At 41.8% G+C, this 18,017-nt stretch overlaps 5 protein-coding genes and 1 long non-coding RNA gene across 6 annotated transcripts in view; 4 read left to right on the forward strand and 2 right to left on the reverse strand.

Annotated features, from left to right (window-relative positions):
• Window positions 1–18,017, reverse strand: part of LOC117604043 (uncharacterized) — an 81,774-nt gene that overhangs the window by 30,684 nt on the left and 33,073 nt on the right. The window lies entirely within an intron of this gene.
• LOC117604033 (venom metalloprotease inhibitor-like) lies at window positions 8,063–8,776 on the reverse strand. The gene is made up of 4 exons (XM_034323704.2): window positions 8,749–8,776; window positions 8,512–8,598; window positions 8,334–8,446; window positions 8,063–8,246 (listed from the first exon to the last, which is right to left on the reverse strand). Exons 1-4 carry the CDS (start codon window positions 8,759–8,761, stop codon window positions 8,157–8,159), a joined length of 303 nt encoding a protein of 100 aa, XP_034179595.2. The 5' UTR covers window positions 8,762–8,776; the 3' UTR covers window positions 8,063–8,156.
• On the forward strand, window positions 10,922–12,196 carry LOC117604038 (chymotrypsin inhibitor). The gene is made up of 3 exons (XM_034323709.2): window positions 10,922–11,077; window positions 11,154–11,254; window positions 11,331–12,196. The coding sequence occupies exons 1-3, from the start codon at window positions 11,023–11,025 to the stop codon at window positions 11,409–11,411; spliced, it is 237 nt and encodes a 78-aa protein (XP_034179600.2). The 5' UTR covers window positions 10,922–11,022; the 3' UTR covers window positions 11,412–12,196.
• Window positions 12,336–13,147, forward strand: LOC117604037 (chymotrypsin inhibitor). Its single transcript, XM_034323708.2, has 3 exons — window positions 12,336–12,495; window positions 12,668–12,768; window positions 12,921–13,147. The coding sequence occupies exons 1-3, from the start codon at window positions 12,444–12,446 to the stop codon at window positions 13,005–13,007; spliced, it is 240 nt and encodes a 79-aa protein (XP_034179599.1). The 5' UTR covers window positions 12,336–12,443; the 3' UTR covers window positions 13,008–13,147.
• Window positions 13,446–14,336, forward strand: LOC117604032 (mucin-6-like). Its single transcript, XM_034323702.2, has 5 exons — window positions 13,446–13,591; window positions 13,705–13,767; window positions 13,827–13,936; window positions 13,998–14,100; window positions 14,189–14,336. Exons 1-5 carry the CDS (start codon window positions 13,540–13,542, stop codon window positions 14,227–14,229), a joined length of 369 nt encoding a protein of 122 aa, XP_034179593.2. The 5' UTR covers window positions 13,446–13,539; the 3' UTR covers window positions 14,230–14,336.
• On the forward strand, window positions 15,362–16,179 carry LOC117604036 (chymotrypsin inhibitor). The gene is made up of 3 exons (XM_034323707.2): window positions 15,362–15,517; window positions 15,649–15,767; window positions 15,855–16,179. Exons 1-3 carry the CDS (start codon window positions 15,466–15,468, stop codon window positions 15,933–15,935), a joined length of 252 nt encoding a protein of 83 aa, XP_034179598.1. The 5' UTR covers window positions 15,362–15,465; the 3' UTR covers window positions 15,936–16,179.

Genomic DNA, 18,017 nt, shown 5'->3' on the forward strand with positions numbered 1-18,017 from the left:
CTCTATCGATCGGCGAATCTCCGTGGATCCGTTTAATCAACCATCGAACTCGGTGTTCGCGTGATAAAGGGTTGATTTCTGTCGAGGGTTGCGTTCGAGAATGAGTTAGAAATGAAATAAACAAGACGCTAGGCAAATGGCACTTGGAAAAATTGTTGAAAAAAACGCGTATTACTTACCGGGAGACAACGACATCGTTCGGAAGGGTGCCCTCGAGGTTCGCAAGGAGGGAACAGGGGAAGAATCATTAAAAATCAGGCTCGAGTAAGCGGACGGTAGGAAGAGTTAACGACGTCTTTGTGCCATCCTGAAAGCCAGCCGAGATCCATTTTTCATCGGCGTCAGCACGGGCCCGGGCTGGCGAACGTTTCCCTTTTCGGCAGGTTAATCATTTTTAAAGGGGGCGACCGCAGGTGTCCCAACCGCCAGGATACTCGTCGCGACCTTATATTAAACAGGCATGCGAGCCTACGACTTTCCGGCTGAGAATTAAATTTTCCGCGAGAGAAAGGGAAAATCACCCTCGCAGTGCGAGACAGCCGGCCTCCTGTTCGCAGCGCGAAATAATGAAAAGCCCTGGCACAATTTGCTTTGCATACGAGTGACATTTTTCACTTCTGTCAAGACTCTGACGTGCCCTCCATTGTTCCGTCTCTTTCCTTCTCTTTAACACTCGCACCGCCGTCAGAAAACGAGCTTAAAAATCTTTTTTCAGACCCACGCCTTATGCTTCCAATATTTATGTTACGCGTTAAAGGTTTATTTAACCCGGACGATCACACATTTCATCTCGGAACATTACGTTACCCTTTGTTTTTCTTCTCCGTTCCGCTGTCGCGTGTTTCACGGTCCACTTGACGAATGGACGAAATCATCGTCGTGCCGTGGTTAGGCTTCTCTTCAAGGTCCGAGCCGAGGTAAATCCTGGAGGAAAGGAGACCAGGCACAGCGAAGGTGTCACGTGTTCGCCATAACTCTTCGTCGCGGCCTCGATGAATTTTCCTCGCTAATGTTGTGCCAACAAGCGACCGCGTTTTTCTCGTATGCCGATAAATTCGTCCCCCCCCCCACGTGTCGCCGGTTATCGTGCTCTCTGTCGCATATTAATTATCATGACTACGCATGCTTCCCTGCGATAATTACTTTCTTTTTTGTCCCAAGTTTGCCGCAACTGCGGTCACGCTCCCTGTTTGTTACTGTTATCTAAATAATTATTACGACCTACACCGGACGATATATTGAAAGCGTGACGATCGATTCGCGAGACGAACAAGAACGCGACGTCGCTGAAGGGTTAATTGAATTATTCGACGTTCCGAGATAATTATCCCGGGGTGACGAGGGACGAATCGTGACAACCGAAGAATAATGAAGCCCCGTCTTCGCGAGGACTCACTTATATCGCGTTCAAGCTCCAACGTTTCTCAGTCAGTTAATTTCCGCGCTGTGTTGCGAATTCGAATGAGTCCTGGCGTGCTTCACTTTTGTCGCAATTAAGCGTAATTTATTTACGGGAAGTTGGCTGGTGAGACGCTCGGAACGTCTTCACGGGAAGATGCCTTCGAGGGATTAGCGAAATCAAAGGTGCAAAGACTCGGAGGGATGATGTTCGATAAGCGTGGCGAAACAGACGAGGCGGAATCGGAGGGAAATTAATGAAACACCGGCAAAAGGGATGAACGGAAAAGGGAGGAAGGAGAGACGGTCGGACGACTGGGCTAACTAGAGGATCCTTTGAGTGTCTGCGAGTCGGGCTCAGCAGATCTGTAAACCAATCAGTGACGCCTCGTCGATACGGAAGGCTAAGTCGACGTAACCGGATCGCTCGACTAAACTGCTTACTTGATTACGGCCGTTAGTTAGCGCCCCGTGGTCGTTCGTCTGTGTCGCCTAGAACCCCTTTCCCTGAAATTCTCGTCACGTAGATCGGTTCAATTTTTCCTGTCCATCACCCGTCACCGCCATCCCCCTCCATGGGTTCGGTTCATCTTTTTATTTGTATTTGTATTCCTAGATAGGGTGATTGAAAATTTATGCTGAAAGGTAAACTTTGCCCGGATATATACGCTCGTTCCGCGTTGAAAGGAAATTCAAATTCTTCTCCTAGCACATTTCAACCCCCATAAGGGTGTCGCTCGCTACGACGCAGCTCTCAAAGTACACTCGTTTACAAATTACAACGTAAAAGGTTGGATGGCTCGGGTAATCGTGCACGTTACCGAAGAAAACAAGCACGGCGAAATGCGAGGACATTAGGAGAAAATGGGAGGTACGGAACGTATCGAGCGTACGTGCATCGGTTCTAGTCTCGAGAGATTACGGCGGTGAACACGGCGAAGACAGGATACACAGCGAAGCTGACTACTAAATTTGTACTACGTGAATCCACACCGGCCCGATACCTTGCTCTCGTTCCGCGCAAATACTCCAGGGACGAGTGCGGGGGTGGTCGAGTTATTCGATAGGTTCGAGCTTGGCCAAACAACGCCGTTCTGCACCGATTGTACGCTTTCCCTTTTCCCTCCTCGATTCGCCTAGCCGCCCTTCTGTCCCCGGGATTACCAGGATCCATCTATTGTAGTAATTAGTCGACCCGTGCCGATTATCGACCCGACATCGTTTGATCCGTCGAAAGCTGTCTCCGCCTCTCTGCGCTATCGTTCCTACGCGTCGCCTCCATTCGTACGCTATCGTTTGCGTTACCGACCAACCACCGGCCGCGATAAAGAGAATAACGCGCGCGTGTTTAGCCGCGCGTTAATTATTTCACGTTTTCCCGTCTGCCCCGTGTTTGCCAGACGTCCAACGAACTGGCTGCGCTTGCGTCCCAAAACATTATGCTGCAACACGATTTACTCTTATTCAGTCACAAATATTTTTCAGTGTATACTAGGTTTTACTCTTCATTTGCACGAAACGATATCAAACACTGCTTTCGAGCAAACAATCACACCTACGATATTATCGCGGCAAGATCAAACGGAACGTGTATTTCATTATTGATAAAAGCGAGCATAATTGTTAAGAAAATCTTATCAACCGTTGGAAATTATTTGCACTAACCTGAGAATTACCTCGACGAGCAGAAGGAACACAAACGAGATGCCTATTTGAAAGTGGCTCGAAAATAGCGTATGACGCAACCAGGATTCCATTGACTCGCTAATGCGACTGCCAGTCCCGAGGACTTTGCGAACAATTTTACAAACACGAACGTATGATCTTACGAGGAAAACATTATTGGTTAATATTTGCATTTCGGCAGGCCCGCGGCAGGCACAAGTAATCGGCGCGTGATTCATTTCCACGCAGACGTTAATAACGTCGTCGTACGTGATTGCAAAAAAAAAGGAAAAGAAAAATTTGAACGAACTATCGGTAACTTTGAATAAAGCATTCGACATGTCGAAATCCCCGGGGAATGCCGGGGAACGGAAGCTGTTTAACGAAAGGCAGCCCCGAAATCGAGCATCGGGAATGGCTGCACGCGGGTGACCCGAAACCCGTGGATTTATGCCGGGTTATAGGCAGCGTCGGGACGGCTCTAAAATTCCGTCGATCGAGGCCGCTCGGGCGGCGCGGCGCGTAACAACCCTTCGCCAGGCTATTCTCTCTGTTTCAGGGCGTTATCGCGGCTCCCGCAGGGAACACGGGAATCGAACACAGGCCAGGCCCGCGGAGATTATCCGTATTGGGGAGCAGAGCACGCGGTGTCGAGACAATACCAGGATTTCCGTTCGCTCGATGCGCCTCCATTTTTCTCGATCCGACCCGTTCCCTTTTCCTAGTTACCGGCATGCGTGACTACGCGGCCTGATCTCGCCGACAGGATTTCGACGCGGAGCCGGGGAATCTGGAACCTCGTCGATCGATCGGCAAGATTTGTCGGAAATGGAAATTGATGGATAAGAAACACGCACGGTGAATCATATGATATAAACGCGAGTTACAAATGGAAATCTGTCATTCGCGCTGAAAGTTATGAGAATTCGTCTGTAGAACGATGACATTTGTTGAAAAGAATATAATTGCCTTTACTTAGCGAGCCAGTTAAACACAAAGTGTGAAATAACAAACTGTGTACACTTCACAGTCAACGATAATGTATGAAAATTGCAATCGCTAGAAGAGATGCGAATTGCAAGAGTAAATAATAAGGAAGCATCGCGCTTGTAATTTTACTTGTAGAAATACACGTGTTAAGTATTTTGTTAAAGTAAATTTCTATTAGGGAAAATGAAAAGGACGATGTTTTGAAATAAAAAATGGAATCGAATAAAAGTTTCAGATGATAAAATGTTACATTTGCCCTACGAAACGATCCTTCTCCCCATCACTCTTCAATCCGTATATTTTTTTTTTTTTCTTTTTTACCATCCATGATGTATATCCACTCACGCGATTCAGGACGATGCTGGTACCTCGGCGCGAGTGTTTCAAGAATTTTTCACGACTAAATCTCCATAGGGGAAAGAAGAGGAGGCCGTTAAATCTTCGCTAGTGGATACTCCTGGACGAAGGCGAATGTCATTTTTCTCACGGAAAGCCGATGCCCGGTGCCATCGATATCACTCGCAGACTTTTGCAACTCGACGGTGAACAAACGCTCGCGTCAGGCTATCCTCGCGGGCCGAGTCCACTTTACATAGGGTGAATAATTCTCTTAGCGTTCCCTTTTCACCCCCTTTCGCCTCGGATCCTCTTAACATCAGGGTCCGAGGAGTATCTTCCAGTCGATCGATTTCCCTTTGGAACGAAATCCGTTGCTTCTCACCTACGCGTCTCGTTGTTCCTCCATCGTTTATCTTAACCCTGTTCCCTGCTTCTTCTTGATTCAAAGAGATCTGCCGAGTCTGGCTTGCCTTTAGTTAAGCTTTTACTTACGACTTTCCTTTTGCAATACGATGAAACTTAAATATTATAAATTTTATATAAATATAAAAAAAAGTAATCTTGTTCAGAAGTCTATCGAATTGTCCGTGCGATGTTCGTCCAGCAGGACGAATGCAATTTAGTCGATCGAGGATACTTGGCGCACACGTTACTCGCATGGAACGGATGTAAAAGGTGCAGCCTGCAATTGCAGCTGACCAGCTGAGTCACTCCAGCGAATAGGGTCAGAACGAGGACGAAGGGTGTGCATTATACGCGAGTCGGTCCGTGACAGGTACGAGACATCGGAACCGATCGTTTCTCGATATCGACTACCTCGTTACACGCTAATTGCAAAATGAAAATCGAGAAGCCGAGAAGGTGAATGCCGTGTTCCTATCTCGAGGCTAATAGAAACCTCGGTCGTTTCTTTGCACAAGCACATCCCCTTCGACCTCCTCGACGAGCAACGTATTTATCCTGTTCACGGTCATTATTTCCTTCGTCTGACGACGATTTTGTCCAACGAACCGCCGGAATCATTTTTCCAATCGATTTCCCGATCATTTTGGGAACGATCGACGGGACGGATTCGTCTCTAACGAGCCACTCGAAGAATCAACGGAAATTCCTCTTATTACCAGACCGATTGGAGATATTTCTTTTTTTTTTATTATCATCCTCTATCGATCCGTTCACCGGTTTTAAGTAATTTAAACACAGAGACGGGTCTGGACGCGTAAACAAACACTCGTTCGTACGTTGATGGAATATTCATACGACGGGATCGTATTTGCGTTTCACCGGGATTATCGTGGCCGTGTCGGTGGCCTTCGTCGAAACGAAGCTCCGGGTTCGGTTACTCAAGAAAATTCCTCGAAATTACCCTCTCGAGACTCGCGGAGGGAAACGTTTCGAAACGGGGAGAAGGACTTTGTACGTCGAAATGGTATTGAGCTCGAATGGCCTCGCGAGATTTGCTCGATGCTGTTTACCCGGCCTCTCTTTTTCCCCTTCGATCCCTTCTTTCCATTAATTAACCGAGAATAAATACCGAACGCATACTCTTACAAACGTGTACGCAAAACGTTTCTTTTATCCTACCATTCGACTGTACTTACTTAATCCGAAGGATTTGTAATATTTTCTTTCGAGGCTACAAATCAGCCAGGTATCGTTATTATCATTTTCATGGCGCGCGATAAAGTCTGAAGAAACGGTGAGATTATGCAGATTCGCGGGAGGAGTAGGTGGAGGTAGAAATTTCGCGAACGAATTTGGAGAGCATGCCACGTAGTAACCTGGTAGATTATTCCCCTTTGTTAGTTTACTTGTCGTGCAAGCTGTTATCGGGAGCGTGCCGTCGAGGGGGACGACTGCGAAATTTTCGCCAACCAACATGGCCGTTCCCCGGATCAACCCCTCGGCTAGGTCGATGCCGGAGTTTCCCTGTGTAGGGTGACAGAGGCTTAGGATCCCGGGGACGTATTCCAGCCGCGTTTTACGCACTGCGTATATCATTATCGCGAGTTCATTTCTGCTCGGTTACCCCATTGACTTCGACTAAACGCCGGATCAAAGAGTAACATTCCGTCGTTAAACCCTGCCACCTATAATTCGGTCTTTGCGGGATTTCCTACGAGATCGTGATCGAGTTCCCGAGGGTTCCAACCTCTCTTTGTTCGCGCCATCATAAAATATAAGGCCACGATCGTTTCCGGAACGGCATATGGCGAGGGCAGCGGAGGGAACTGTTTCCGTTTCGACGCCCAATCGATGAATCTCCTAAGGGATTTTTTTTCATGCAATTCATAAAGCTCGTATTTCAGCTTCTTGTTACATAGCAGACATTCTATTCGCTTATTCACACCGGATAAACACATCTTCGTATGAAAGGTTTAACGATAAGCTTTGAATTTCCCACCCTAGTGCTTCAATTTACGCTCTTTCAAATTACTGCAGTACCTTCAGTGGCGTTCAGTGTTTCTCTCAATTTTTTTTTTAATCGTTCAATCAAATTAAATTTGCAACCCCGGTGGCCAATGGGCAGCCATGAAAATAAACGCGTTAAAGCAACGCTCACGGAGCAACCCCCGCGTGAATCGCAATCAGACTGGTCATCGATGGAGTAACACGGGCGGATGGGGGGATGAAAGAGGGAATCAAGGTCAGAGGGCGGAAAAGCTCGCGCGCGCATTTTCACGACGATGCGGTCGTGCAGATGGGAGCGATCGAAAGCAGGGGTGAGTCGGCGGCCATGTCGGTTCCCAATTAAACAAATGCCTGGTAGAAACTCGAGCAACCCCTCGGGCAGCGCGGTGGATGCCTCTTTGTTTCTCTTCTTGTTCGATCCCTCGGTTCCCGGCTTGTTCTTCTCTGTCCGACCGCAAAAGGGGGAATTTGGCGGGGATCGCACGTGTCGAGCAGCATGCGAAATTCGAGCCGGGATCTGACTGGTACGCGAGAACGCACGCGTATACGCGTTACACTCGACCTACCTTGCCGGATTGCCCGCGGCCCTCCGCGAGCGGATGCGCGCTCTTGCGACACGCACCGCATGGAATATCTAATTAGTCGAGAAATCGCGATTGCCAAAATCGCCTTCGGCTTCGATTGCCTAAGCTTCGCTTCGTGATCGAAATCAAAAAAATCTCTCGGTAAACAAATAAACGGTTTCTCCTCGAAGAAACCAACAACGTAAATACAATGTTTGGTACAGATAACCCTTCCTTCTCGCGAAGAGCTGAAGCATCCGGAATCGAACGGCAACAGCTCGTCGCAACGCGATAAACTTTTTATCTCTGCTGACCTTATCGGGAAAGTTACTTTAGTTTTTCAACCAATTCGTGGCGAAACTCGCGACGTTCGAGGAGTCACGGACGAGAAGAACGATAGAAGGTCTCAGCATATTCGACTGGTCGGTGAATTACATTAGGGGATCCAAATATTGGAGCACCTCTTCTGTTCCAGCCCGGTCAAACTGTTTGACTTAGCGATTGTTCTTGCTCGGACGTCGAGCCGCAAACTCTGCCTCGTCAGCGACGGGACAACGCTTGCTTCCGCTAATCCCGAAAGCGGCTTAAGGCAAACACGCTTGCTTTCCCATGGGAACCTTCTTTCCTTGCTTACCTGACAAAGATTCGATCGTGTAAACATCTACCACCTCTACGTACGATAAAAATACTGGATCCTTGGTTTTTCATTGAAATAATCAATTTATTCGCGTCATTACAATTCCAAAATCAATAATTTCACAAATGGAACCTTGGTCTACCGGAACTACTTCACTTTTTAGGACAATACTTTATGGGGATGCAGATATCCCTTCTGTTCCTAGCGTAGCCATCTTTGCAATAACAACCATCGTTACATCTCTACAAAACAGAAACGCCATGATAAAAATCCATTTACAAGAATGAACGAGCGAAATCGAGCAACTCTGAACCACAGCATAAACTCACGATGTTCATGATTGGACATGGCTGACCTAGATTGTCGCAAGTAGTTTGACAAGCTGATCCGCACTGATACTCCTCGTTTGGCATGTCACAGATTATTCTTCTGGCCAGTGTGGCTAAAAATATCAAACTCGACGTTGTCACAAATCAATTGTTATACTTCGAACGATGAATAACTTACTGGAAAATAACACCGCTAAAGCGACGAACAACGCAAAAATAATCTTCATCGTTATTGTTTCGTGTTCTTCTGAACTAATGCGTGCAACTAACAAACAGAAGCTTATATACGTTTCATGAATTCTTATCGGAAAACTGAATCAACCAAACGCGTCAGAAACACAGGGCTGCTGCAATTATGTGCAAAACTACTTGGAGACCCCCTAATTTTTCTTACTATTAACAGTCAGAAAATTACCGTTTCTCCGCATCTTTCTTTATAAATATTTTCTTTCATCGCCAACAATCGTGAAACTCGTATTTTACTCGTTATCGAAGATGTTATTCCAATAACAATCGAAACAAAACGAAGAAGAACCGCGTAACGGGAAAGCCCGTCGATACAAAGTTTCATCAGAGGGATTATCTCGTCGCTCTGCCTCTTTTGTGCCGTCTCGTTTCTTCTTCCGTCGTTCCACGAACTCCGAACATTCTTTTAAAGAAGAGCGACTGTCAGTTCGAAAGGTCGCGAACGAGATAATTAGAAGCGACTATCAAAGTGGCTGATTACGAACACGGAATGGATGCGAACAGCGCGGCATTTCGAAAGAAAACGACGGGCAAAAGTTTGCAAACACTAGAATACGAAGAGGGAACTGGGAATTTTATGGAAGTATGCCGTTGCTGTTATTTCGAAGTAGGCTGTGCATATTCGCACGCGGGAAATCCCTGAGTATCGTTAAACACGTGAGTCATGGTTTATCTATGAACTTGCGTTCTATAAATGAAGTATAATTGATGAGAAGAGAACCGGCGATGTCCTCGAAACATATGATGGCCTTAGGCACACGTAACTTCTTATCGGAAATGAAAAATTCAACGTGTGTATAAATGGTTTCGGATAAACGAATCAATAAATTCATGAACTTTTTATGTAATGTTCGAAAAAAATGTAAAAAATTGAGAATAATGAGGGTTGAATTCATTCTTATTCATTGAACTTAATAAAAAAGAAATAATTTCAAATGCTTGAATATTTTAAAATGCAGAGCTGTGATAGTGCATGTAAATGGAACGCAGTTAAGGCCATTCTTCAAAATGATATGTTCAAAGTGATATTTATTTAAATTATACTTCATCTAGCCCAAGAAACGAATATGTTGAACACTCGTTATACTAAAAACAAAGGAGCCCCCTTCACCCTGCATATCTAATTTGCATCAAGCACTACAGCAAATCCTTCACGAGGTAAAATAATGGTAACTCGAGGAGGACCTTAACGGCTTTGAAATCTTGCAGATGTCACAAAGCAAAATGGTCGAATAAGTGAGTAAAATTAAAAGGTGCCCTAACAATCGTTCCCTCTCATCAACTACCTCACTGAAGCTGCTCTCAAGAAGAGAAAACGTTGGCCGCTGATTGGACGCGTTAATATCGGGTCAGTGTGTCAAAGCGGTCGTTTTAAAGGGGGTAAAATGGTGGCACAAAGGAGGCACGCTCGTCTCCTGTAACGGTGACGTCGCAGAGGGGTGAAAAGTGGAGCAAAGAGCGAAGGGTAGCGAGCAGGATGGAAGGAAGAAGGGAAACGACAGGCGAACAGGGTAACTCGAGGACCTCCAATCGTGTTTTCTGTCATCGTTGGCTGCTGGTAGTAGTTGACGAGAAAAGACCGACAGAACGCATATAAACGATAAAAAATAAAATCCACAAAACCAGATAAAAAACAAACTATTCATTGTTATATATCAATCATTCATTCATTGCAAATGATTGCTTCTAATTTAAACTACACGATCTCCTAATTATACGTCATAGAGATGTAGAAAACAGTAGAAAGTGATATAAAAAACGACTGAAATGTGAAAATTGAAGTATTTCTTTCTATTCGACATCCCTTATTGATTGAAATATTAAAATTTCAATGTTCACTGTCGTGCCAGGCACAGAAGGGTGCAGAGGCAACAAAGTATAAAAATCTTGTGGAACATGCGAGCGTACTTACGACGGTCCTCCACTTGTAACTTGCCCCGCGATAACTTCTGCTTTTCTAAATTAATTCTCATCTATTTTTCAGGAATTTACCATTAATTTGTACGTTTTCTTTACTGCAAAGCTAACTACGTAAGAAACAGCATTGCTGCTTGCGTGTTACCTGAAGAATGTTAAATTCCTTCTCGTTTGTGTTCTGTTAAGTTAATAAGCTAATTAAGCTAATAATAGCGCTCAAATTAAAATTTTTCAAATTTATCGTGGTTGCATTATTCTCTCCGAGGCAGTTTTTCGAAAACAATTAAGAAATACTGTTTTGGTGTTATTCATTATTCAACGTTACGTAAGTTAATATCTATTTTCTTCTACTATTACGATTAATCAATTTACCTCGAGCTGTCATTTTTATGATAAATTTAGACAAATTATACAACTTCATCAGCACGTGTCACTGTGAAATGTAGATAACCATTATGCGAAGGAGGTATAAAAGACAACCACAACGCGTAAATCGGAATAAAGTAAAGTTTTAAGTTTACACAGTATGGCTCGTGCAGGAGTAATTGTTTTGCTTTTAATAGCGATAATTGCTGGCGCAAGTACGATTAATTTTTCTTATTCAATGTATCACGAGATCCCTTATCAATTGTGATATTAAAATTTCAATGTTAACAGTGACGTCAAGCGTGGGAGGCTGTGGAGAAAACGAAAAATGGTCAAAGTGTAATGGACACTGTGACAACTTTTGCAACGCGAAACCTACTGCTTGCATCACGGTAATTGCCCATTTTTAAAATCAATTTTGATATGTTTTTCTTCACGAGTTCGCGATTAATTTGTACATTTTTTTAGCGATGCATCTCTGGATGTCATTGTGCACCTGGTTACGTAAGAAACAAAGCGCGTGCTTGCGTTTTGCCCGAAAATTGTTAAATATCAAGCAAACAATGTATCGTTTTAATAACGCTTGAATTAAAATATTAAAAAAGAAATCCTGGTTGCTTTATTCTTGCCGAGAAACGTGTGCTTTCAGTCGTGTAATAATATGTAAATGTCACTTGTCCAAATGAACAACGAGAGAGACCAAGATGATGTAACTGCAATGACCCAGCGGAAGGTCACGACTATAATCTTACGATAGAGTCGTCGTAATACTCACGAATCAATATTATCAAATAAGAACAAACGTTAAATCGTACCAAAAAATATAATAGTATTATATTAAATTGTTACGTATCAAATAACTGATTTCGAAACGTAAAAGTACCTAAAAATAGCACTTACAGCACGTCAATTTCAAGCTTAAAGTTTAACAAAAAAGACTACATAAACAATTCATCAAGATTGTTTATACAAATAGAATGATTCTGTATTGCAACAAAGAATTAGCGTATGTCCCATCACCAAACGCTTATATCTCAAAAATCGCTTATTTTAAAAATATTGATGAAACATTTATGTAGTCATTTTTATTAAACTTTAGGCTATAATTTGACCTGCCACAAGTGTGATTTCGCGATACTTTTATGTCACCAAATAGTGTCTAAAGCAATGCACCAAATTTCTTCTTAAATTCTTCAAATGCAAACAATTACCATCTGTAACTGCAAAGAGATCCCTGCGAATATTTCTGAAATTGGTGAAAATTAACGGAAATACAAAATGAGTAAGTGTAAAATGGCACCGAAGACAAAGGCACCCATTGATCGTCCAAGAAGGTCGTTCGCAAAATGAACGAACGTCCTAACTTCCTAGTTTGCCAGTAATATTTCTTTGACGTATGATTTACTGGACGAGAAGAGGAGGTAGGAGAGGAAGAAGATGAGCAGAGAAAAAAAGGAACAGAGAGGCGGGAGATCGTGTACCGAGTGATTTCGTAAGACCGCTATATAAAGGCTGGTAGATGGACAAGTTTTAGTCAGTCAAGTTTTGAGTCCAGAAACTTATTCAAGAAACAAGTCAAAAATGTCCCGCACTCTGTTCGTCCTGTTTGTCGTTTTGGCGTTGTTCTCTATCAGTAAGTATAACACCTGTCGATGACTAAACCTCGCGTGCTTCTATTTAACTGACAAACCCCTAAATATCTAAAGGGAGTAACCTGGATTCCCTACATTCGAATATTTGTCCTAATTTTTTTTGCCAACTATTTGTAATTATTTTTATTCCTAAGTCTTATATTATCTTTAAAGGTTCGCACGCTCAGCAATGTGGAGTGAACGAGGAGTTCAAGAGCTGTGGATCAGCCTGCGAACCCAGTTGTGTTAAACCAAAAGTCGACATTTGCACCATGGTTAGTATTATAATTTTTCATTAAATATATGAGTTTATTATACTACATATTTTCTAAATGAAAAACGATCGGAATTGTATAAAAATCACGATTCATTATATTAATTTTGTATATTTCCTACGTTCATCTTTTGATTTTTTATTGATTACCAGGAATGTAAAATTGGTTGCCAATGTAAAGATGGATACGTGAGAAGCGGTGATGGGCAATGTGTTCTAGAAAAAGACTGTTCAAACTGAAGCCTTCGTCAACTGCTTATCTATTATGTACTTCCTAATTTTTCTTACTTATCAATGATGTCGATCTTCTGACCTTTCGGAGCTGATTCAGCGCAAGAAATGTACCGATAATAAAAATAAACTGGTGTTGTGAAATCTTACTACTTTGTGTATTTATTCATTACGAACCGTTTATTCAATGTTTGATTCGTTTGTAGAAGGGATTAAAAGGCGTAAAGAAAGAAAATAAAGTTGTTCGGTTATGTAAAAATTCGCAACTGTTCAAATACAACCAATTCTACTAAAATTATTACGTGTTCTCGTAAGATCGTTATGATACATTGATTTCGAGACGAGAATTCGTGTCTCCAACAAAGGTACAATTACCTGGTTAAAAGAATAAACCCGCGGATATGTATTAGTCAATTTGAACAATGATTACACGTCGGTGTAAATAAAGTACTCGCGGTATAAAAAGGAACCGGCAAGAAAATTGCATCGCATAATAGGCGATTGTGTTGAACTTAATTGATGCAGTATAATTGTGAAGAAAATGAAATTGATAACTCTGACGACTGTTACTATATTTCTACTTTGTCTGGCATGTAAGTGCATCTTTTCTCTCTCCACTCGAATCAAATCCAAAGTGTTGCAGCGAATTTTCATTGAACGCGTTAAAAAAGAAAATTGAAAACACCGAGAAAACGTATTCTTTCAGCCGTACCAAATGGCGTACTCGCTTCCACTAGAGAAGCAGTAACATTGAGCACTTCCACACCCGGTAAGTCTTTCTAGCTCCTAAAATATTTCACATTTATTTAATTGTCGATTCCCGTTCAGCTCCGTTCACGGAAAATTCAATAGAGTGCGGCAAGAACGAGGAACCCACAGACTGTGTTTCGTGTAACCCAACGTGCAAGGAGCTTTCTCCAGGAATTTGCCAAGGACCGGTGAGTAAAATGAAAGAAGCAATTTGGAAAATTCCATTAATTATCGTTAATTCCATCGTAGACATGCAAGCCAGGTTGCAAATGTCAAACGGGATACTTCAAAGACAGTGAAGGAAATTGTGTATCTGTACTTGGTTGCATCATGGATAACATACAAATTGAACGTGAGTAATAACGAATCAACCAAGTTTTCTAATTATTTCATGGAAAAGGAGAGTAAAATATTCCTGATAATTTCTTTTTCTTTTCTAGTTTCTCAATGGGAATTATCGACGGTAACCGCTCAGGAATAAAATTTCAACGGGTCTTTGGTCTCATCTCAACGATTCGCACATTTTGTAACAGATTACAGAAAATATCTTGAAAATAAAAAAATTAAGTTTGAATTCAGAGAAACGAGTGTTTTGATTTATTTATACCATCTTGTCTCCCAGTTTGTATACACAACATACATGTACACCTCGAATTGAACGCGGTCAATCGCATTAATTTAAGCAGATCTTGAACGATGTCAAAGTGCGCGGCCTCCCAATCGGATCAAAGCTCGTTAACAGTTCGATGTGCGTCCCAAATATGTTCTGATAACACTGTTATCACGCGACACGTAAGAAAAGATATATATGTGCTCGTTATTGCGGAATCGAACAATTTTATAAACTTTCCACCTTAATTGCATTGATTTCTATCTGATAACCGAGCGGTTTGATTAAGAGTTGATTAATCGACTCAAGTGACACAACTCGATTCGACAGGATAAACGTTTCTAAAAGCACGTTTCTTACCTCTGAGACTTTCGAATCTCTCAAAAATTCAAATCACAGAAAAAAATACTACGGTTCGTCGAACGAAGACGCGTTTCTGAGAACATCTTAACCGCGAGTAGTCGAGCAAACAGTGCAAAGTCAACCGAACGGCGAACCCGAGGACATTCGTAACAATGATTACCGGTATTTGCGAAAGATAAGCACTCCTTAGATCGTGGAAGGCGTGACCTATGATCAATTAGGTTGAAAACAAGGAATACGTAATCACATAATTACATGTATCCTTAATTATTTTTACCCTAATTTACCAACATTACCTAAGAATTTCTCTGAAATTTTACTTGAAATATTAGAAAGCTAAGTTCTGCTCAGAAATCTAAGACACACTCATACGAAAACTTCGTGGAAGCATTTTCCCAGGGAGAAAGTTTCCACTTGAAACGCGATAAAGAAAGGAAAAGAAGATTATCACGGAATTGCAATCGTGCAAGTTCAGAGACTTAAAGTACACGGTGTTCGTGTTGCATCAGTTCCCGCCAATCAAACGTTATTTACTTGTTGGTCAGTCGGAAAACAAGATATCAATCAGGTAACTGATGAACGATCGTCTGAAGTGGCGGTCGTTAATCAATGTGAATCAACGCGACGAAATCGAATGGTGGGACGTCGACATTAGGAGTAGGTTCTACTTGAAAAGTATAAAAGCCGGACAACATCAGCAGATAACCATCATTCGTTAAGAATTGAACGAAACGAAATTCAACTATGTCTCGTGCAGCTATCCTTCTTCTGTTCGTCGTAGCAATTGCTTACACCAGTGAGTAGTCAAAAATAAATAAAATATTTTCGATAACAGAATGTACTTATTTTTATTTGAATTGTCGTGTCTTTGGTTTGGCCAAAGAAATTCGAATTAAGGTGTCTAATAAATTTGGTAATTTATTGCAGGTGCACATCCTCCACAGAGCGAGGATTCTTACAAGTGTGGTCCTAACGAAGTATTTAACGAATGTGGTTCACCTTGCCAGGACACCTGTGACAGACCAGCCTCCCTTATTTGCAGTTTGGTTAGTATCGAAACCCCATACAACTATTAGATTAATTAATTCTCTTTAGAGATTACTTCAAACGTGTCTGTGTGATTTTTGTTACAGGAATGTAAAATTGGTTGTCAGTGCAAACCAGGATACGTGAAGAATAAAGAGAACAGGTGCGTCCTTACTCGTGACTGTTGAGAGAACTCAGGACATAAGATCGACGATCAAGATTTAGATTAAATTCAGACGTATCCAACAGTTATGCACGATAGACAACTTCCTGCGCACCGGTGTAACTTGGATTTTTATTTAGTGTTACACGCTAAATGACTGTGACTAATACAGCTTAATTTTGTTAAGCTTAGTCACTTGAATGTTGATATAAATACTTGTACAAATTTGATAATATATAATTGTGAAAATAAATTATGACCGATTAACATATTACGAAAAGAGTTATTAATTCTTCCATAACACAAAGAGGTTCGATATAAATAAAAAGCAATCAATGAAATATGAGATTAATTTGAGGCAATATTAAACAGAAATTGTTATCGCATTCAATTTATTGATAACCCATCGAGTTTATCAGCCTTTTGTTCGCAACGTGGACGTTTCTATAAACTTCTTTCAAACGCGTATAAAAATATTATCTCAAAAGCCGGTCGATTATCAATCAATCATCCGTAACAATCAATGCGATTACCACGACGCAAAAGAAAGCTTTCACTAATTGAACAGAATCGAACAGCGACCTGCGAATCGATTTTATTTGACGTACATCGTGCCAATAGGTGCTTTGTGTCTCTTTAATCCTCCACCAGTGATAAATTCGCGTTAAAATTAGAGACGGTTGAGTAGACATAGCTGACTCATCCATTCTATGTTCTCGCGTCTTTAAGCCAGATAAGTACAGCATGATTCACTGATAATATCATTATAGATAACGTTCGTGCGTTTCATAACACACCTTAAAAAGAATCAAACGTGGAGCTGAGATTGAATTTAAATTGCTCTCTTAACGACCCGCCATTCGAACTCTGAGGAATAATTTCAAATAATTATTCGTGCTTGATCAATTTATTTTCTCATCGGTACATATTTATGTGGTAAGACCTAATATTCAATGAAAGATTAACAATTTTCACGTAAGACACATTGGTTCGCAGCGTTCCTGAAATATCCATCTTTGCAGAAACAGCCTGTAACGCATTTCTAAACAACAGAAGATAGAAACATTGAAAGACCATTAGCTAACTGATAGAAATTAGATGAAAGGTTTGTTGATACTAACAGCGATGCAGTATTTTGCTGGAGGTACCCCGCATTTAAGTGGGCAAGAGGTTCCACACATTTTGAAGATTTCGTCACTAGGACAGAGCGGGACACGTCCCGATATACCGGCATAGCTCACTGTATAAATGAATAAATTAGCTTCCAAACGTCTAAACAAGAAAATACGAACGATACTTACAGCTAATGCACGCAATAGCAACGAGCAGAAGAAGCACAGCGAAACGAGGAGACATTTTCGAATACAGGTGTTAGAGTTTCTGAAGAAGTTTGAAAGCATTCTTAGGATCGACAACCTTTTATACATAAATTCTTGTCCTTCAAAACCTACGTTTCACTCGATATCGTTTTATCAGATTTATGTTTTTAAGTAATTAATTTCGATTGGAAATTATAAATAATCGATGTGCAAACACTACATTATTCACGAGTGGTCGATAATCTTAACGTGACATCCAAGTGTTCTGCGTTAAGTAATTTAACATTGAACGTTGAAAAACACGAACAAATAGTGTTGAATTAGTGTTGAAATAATATTAGAGAGATAGTGATACAAGATTTTTAAATTCCTCTCGAGACAGAGGGTCCAGAGTGTAAGTACCGTGCGTCGCCGACCTTCCGAACGGATTCTTACCGGACTCCGAGGACCGAGAAAAAGTTTTCTAAAAAGATTGAACCGAAATTCTAAGTCGTTCTGTGTTGTTAATCTTCACGGAACTTAATTAAATCATTAATTGGCAGGAGTTATAACGTGGCCAACGATGAGCCAACAAAGTGGATCAATTATTTACCGACAGAATAACGGATAGAGCGTAACAGAAATAGTAGAACGTAACGTGATTTCTACGACATAATAAATTCATCGGTGTGCAACCGCGTTTATCAAGGGTTGATGTTGAATTATCGGTGCGCAGCCATGGGTTAATGTTGCGCAGAGTAAACTTCTGTGCCAGCCAGCCTGTCTATTCGGCGTTGCTCGCGTGTACA

The sequence above is a fragment of the Osmia lignaria genome, chromosome 11 (assembly GCF_051020975.1).
Source record: "Osmia lignaria lignaria isolate PbOS001 chromosome 11, iyOsmLign1, whole genome shotgun sequence".
Taxonomy (NCBI): Eukaryota; Metazoa; Arthropoda; class Insecta; order Hymenoptera; family Megachilidae; genus Osmia; species Osmia lignaria.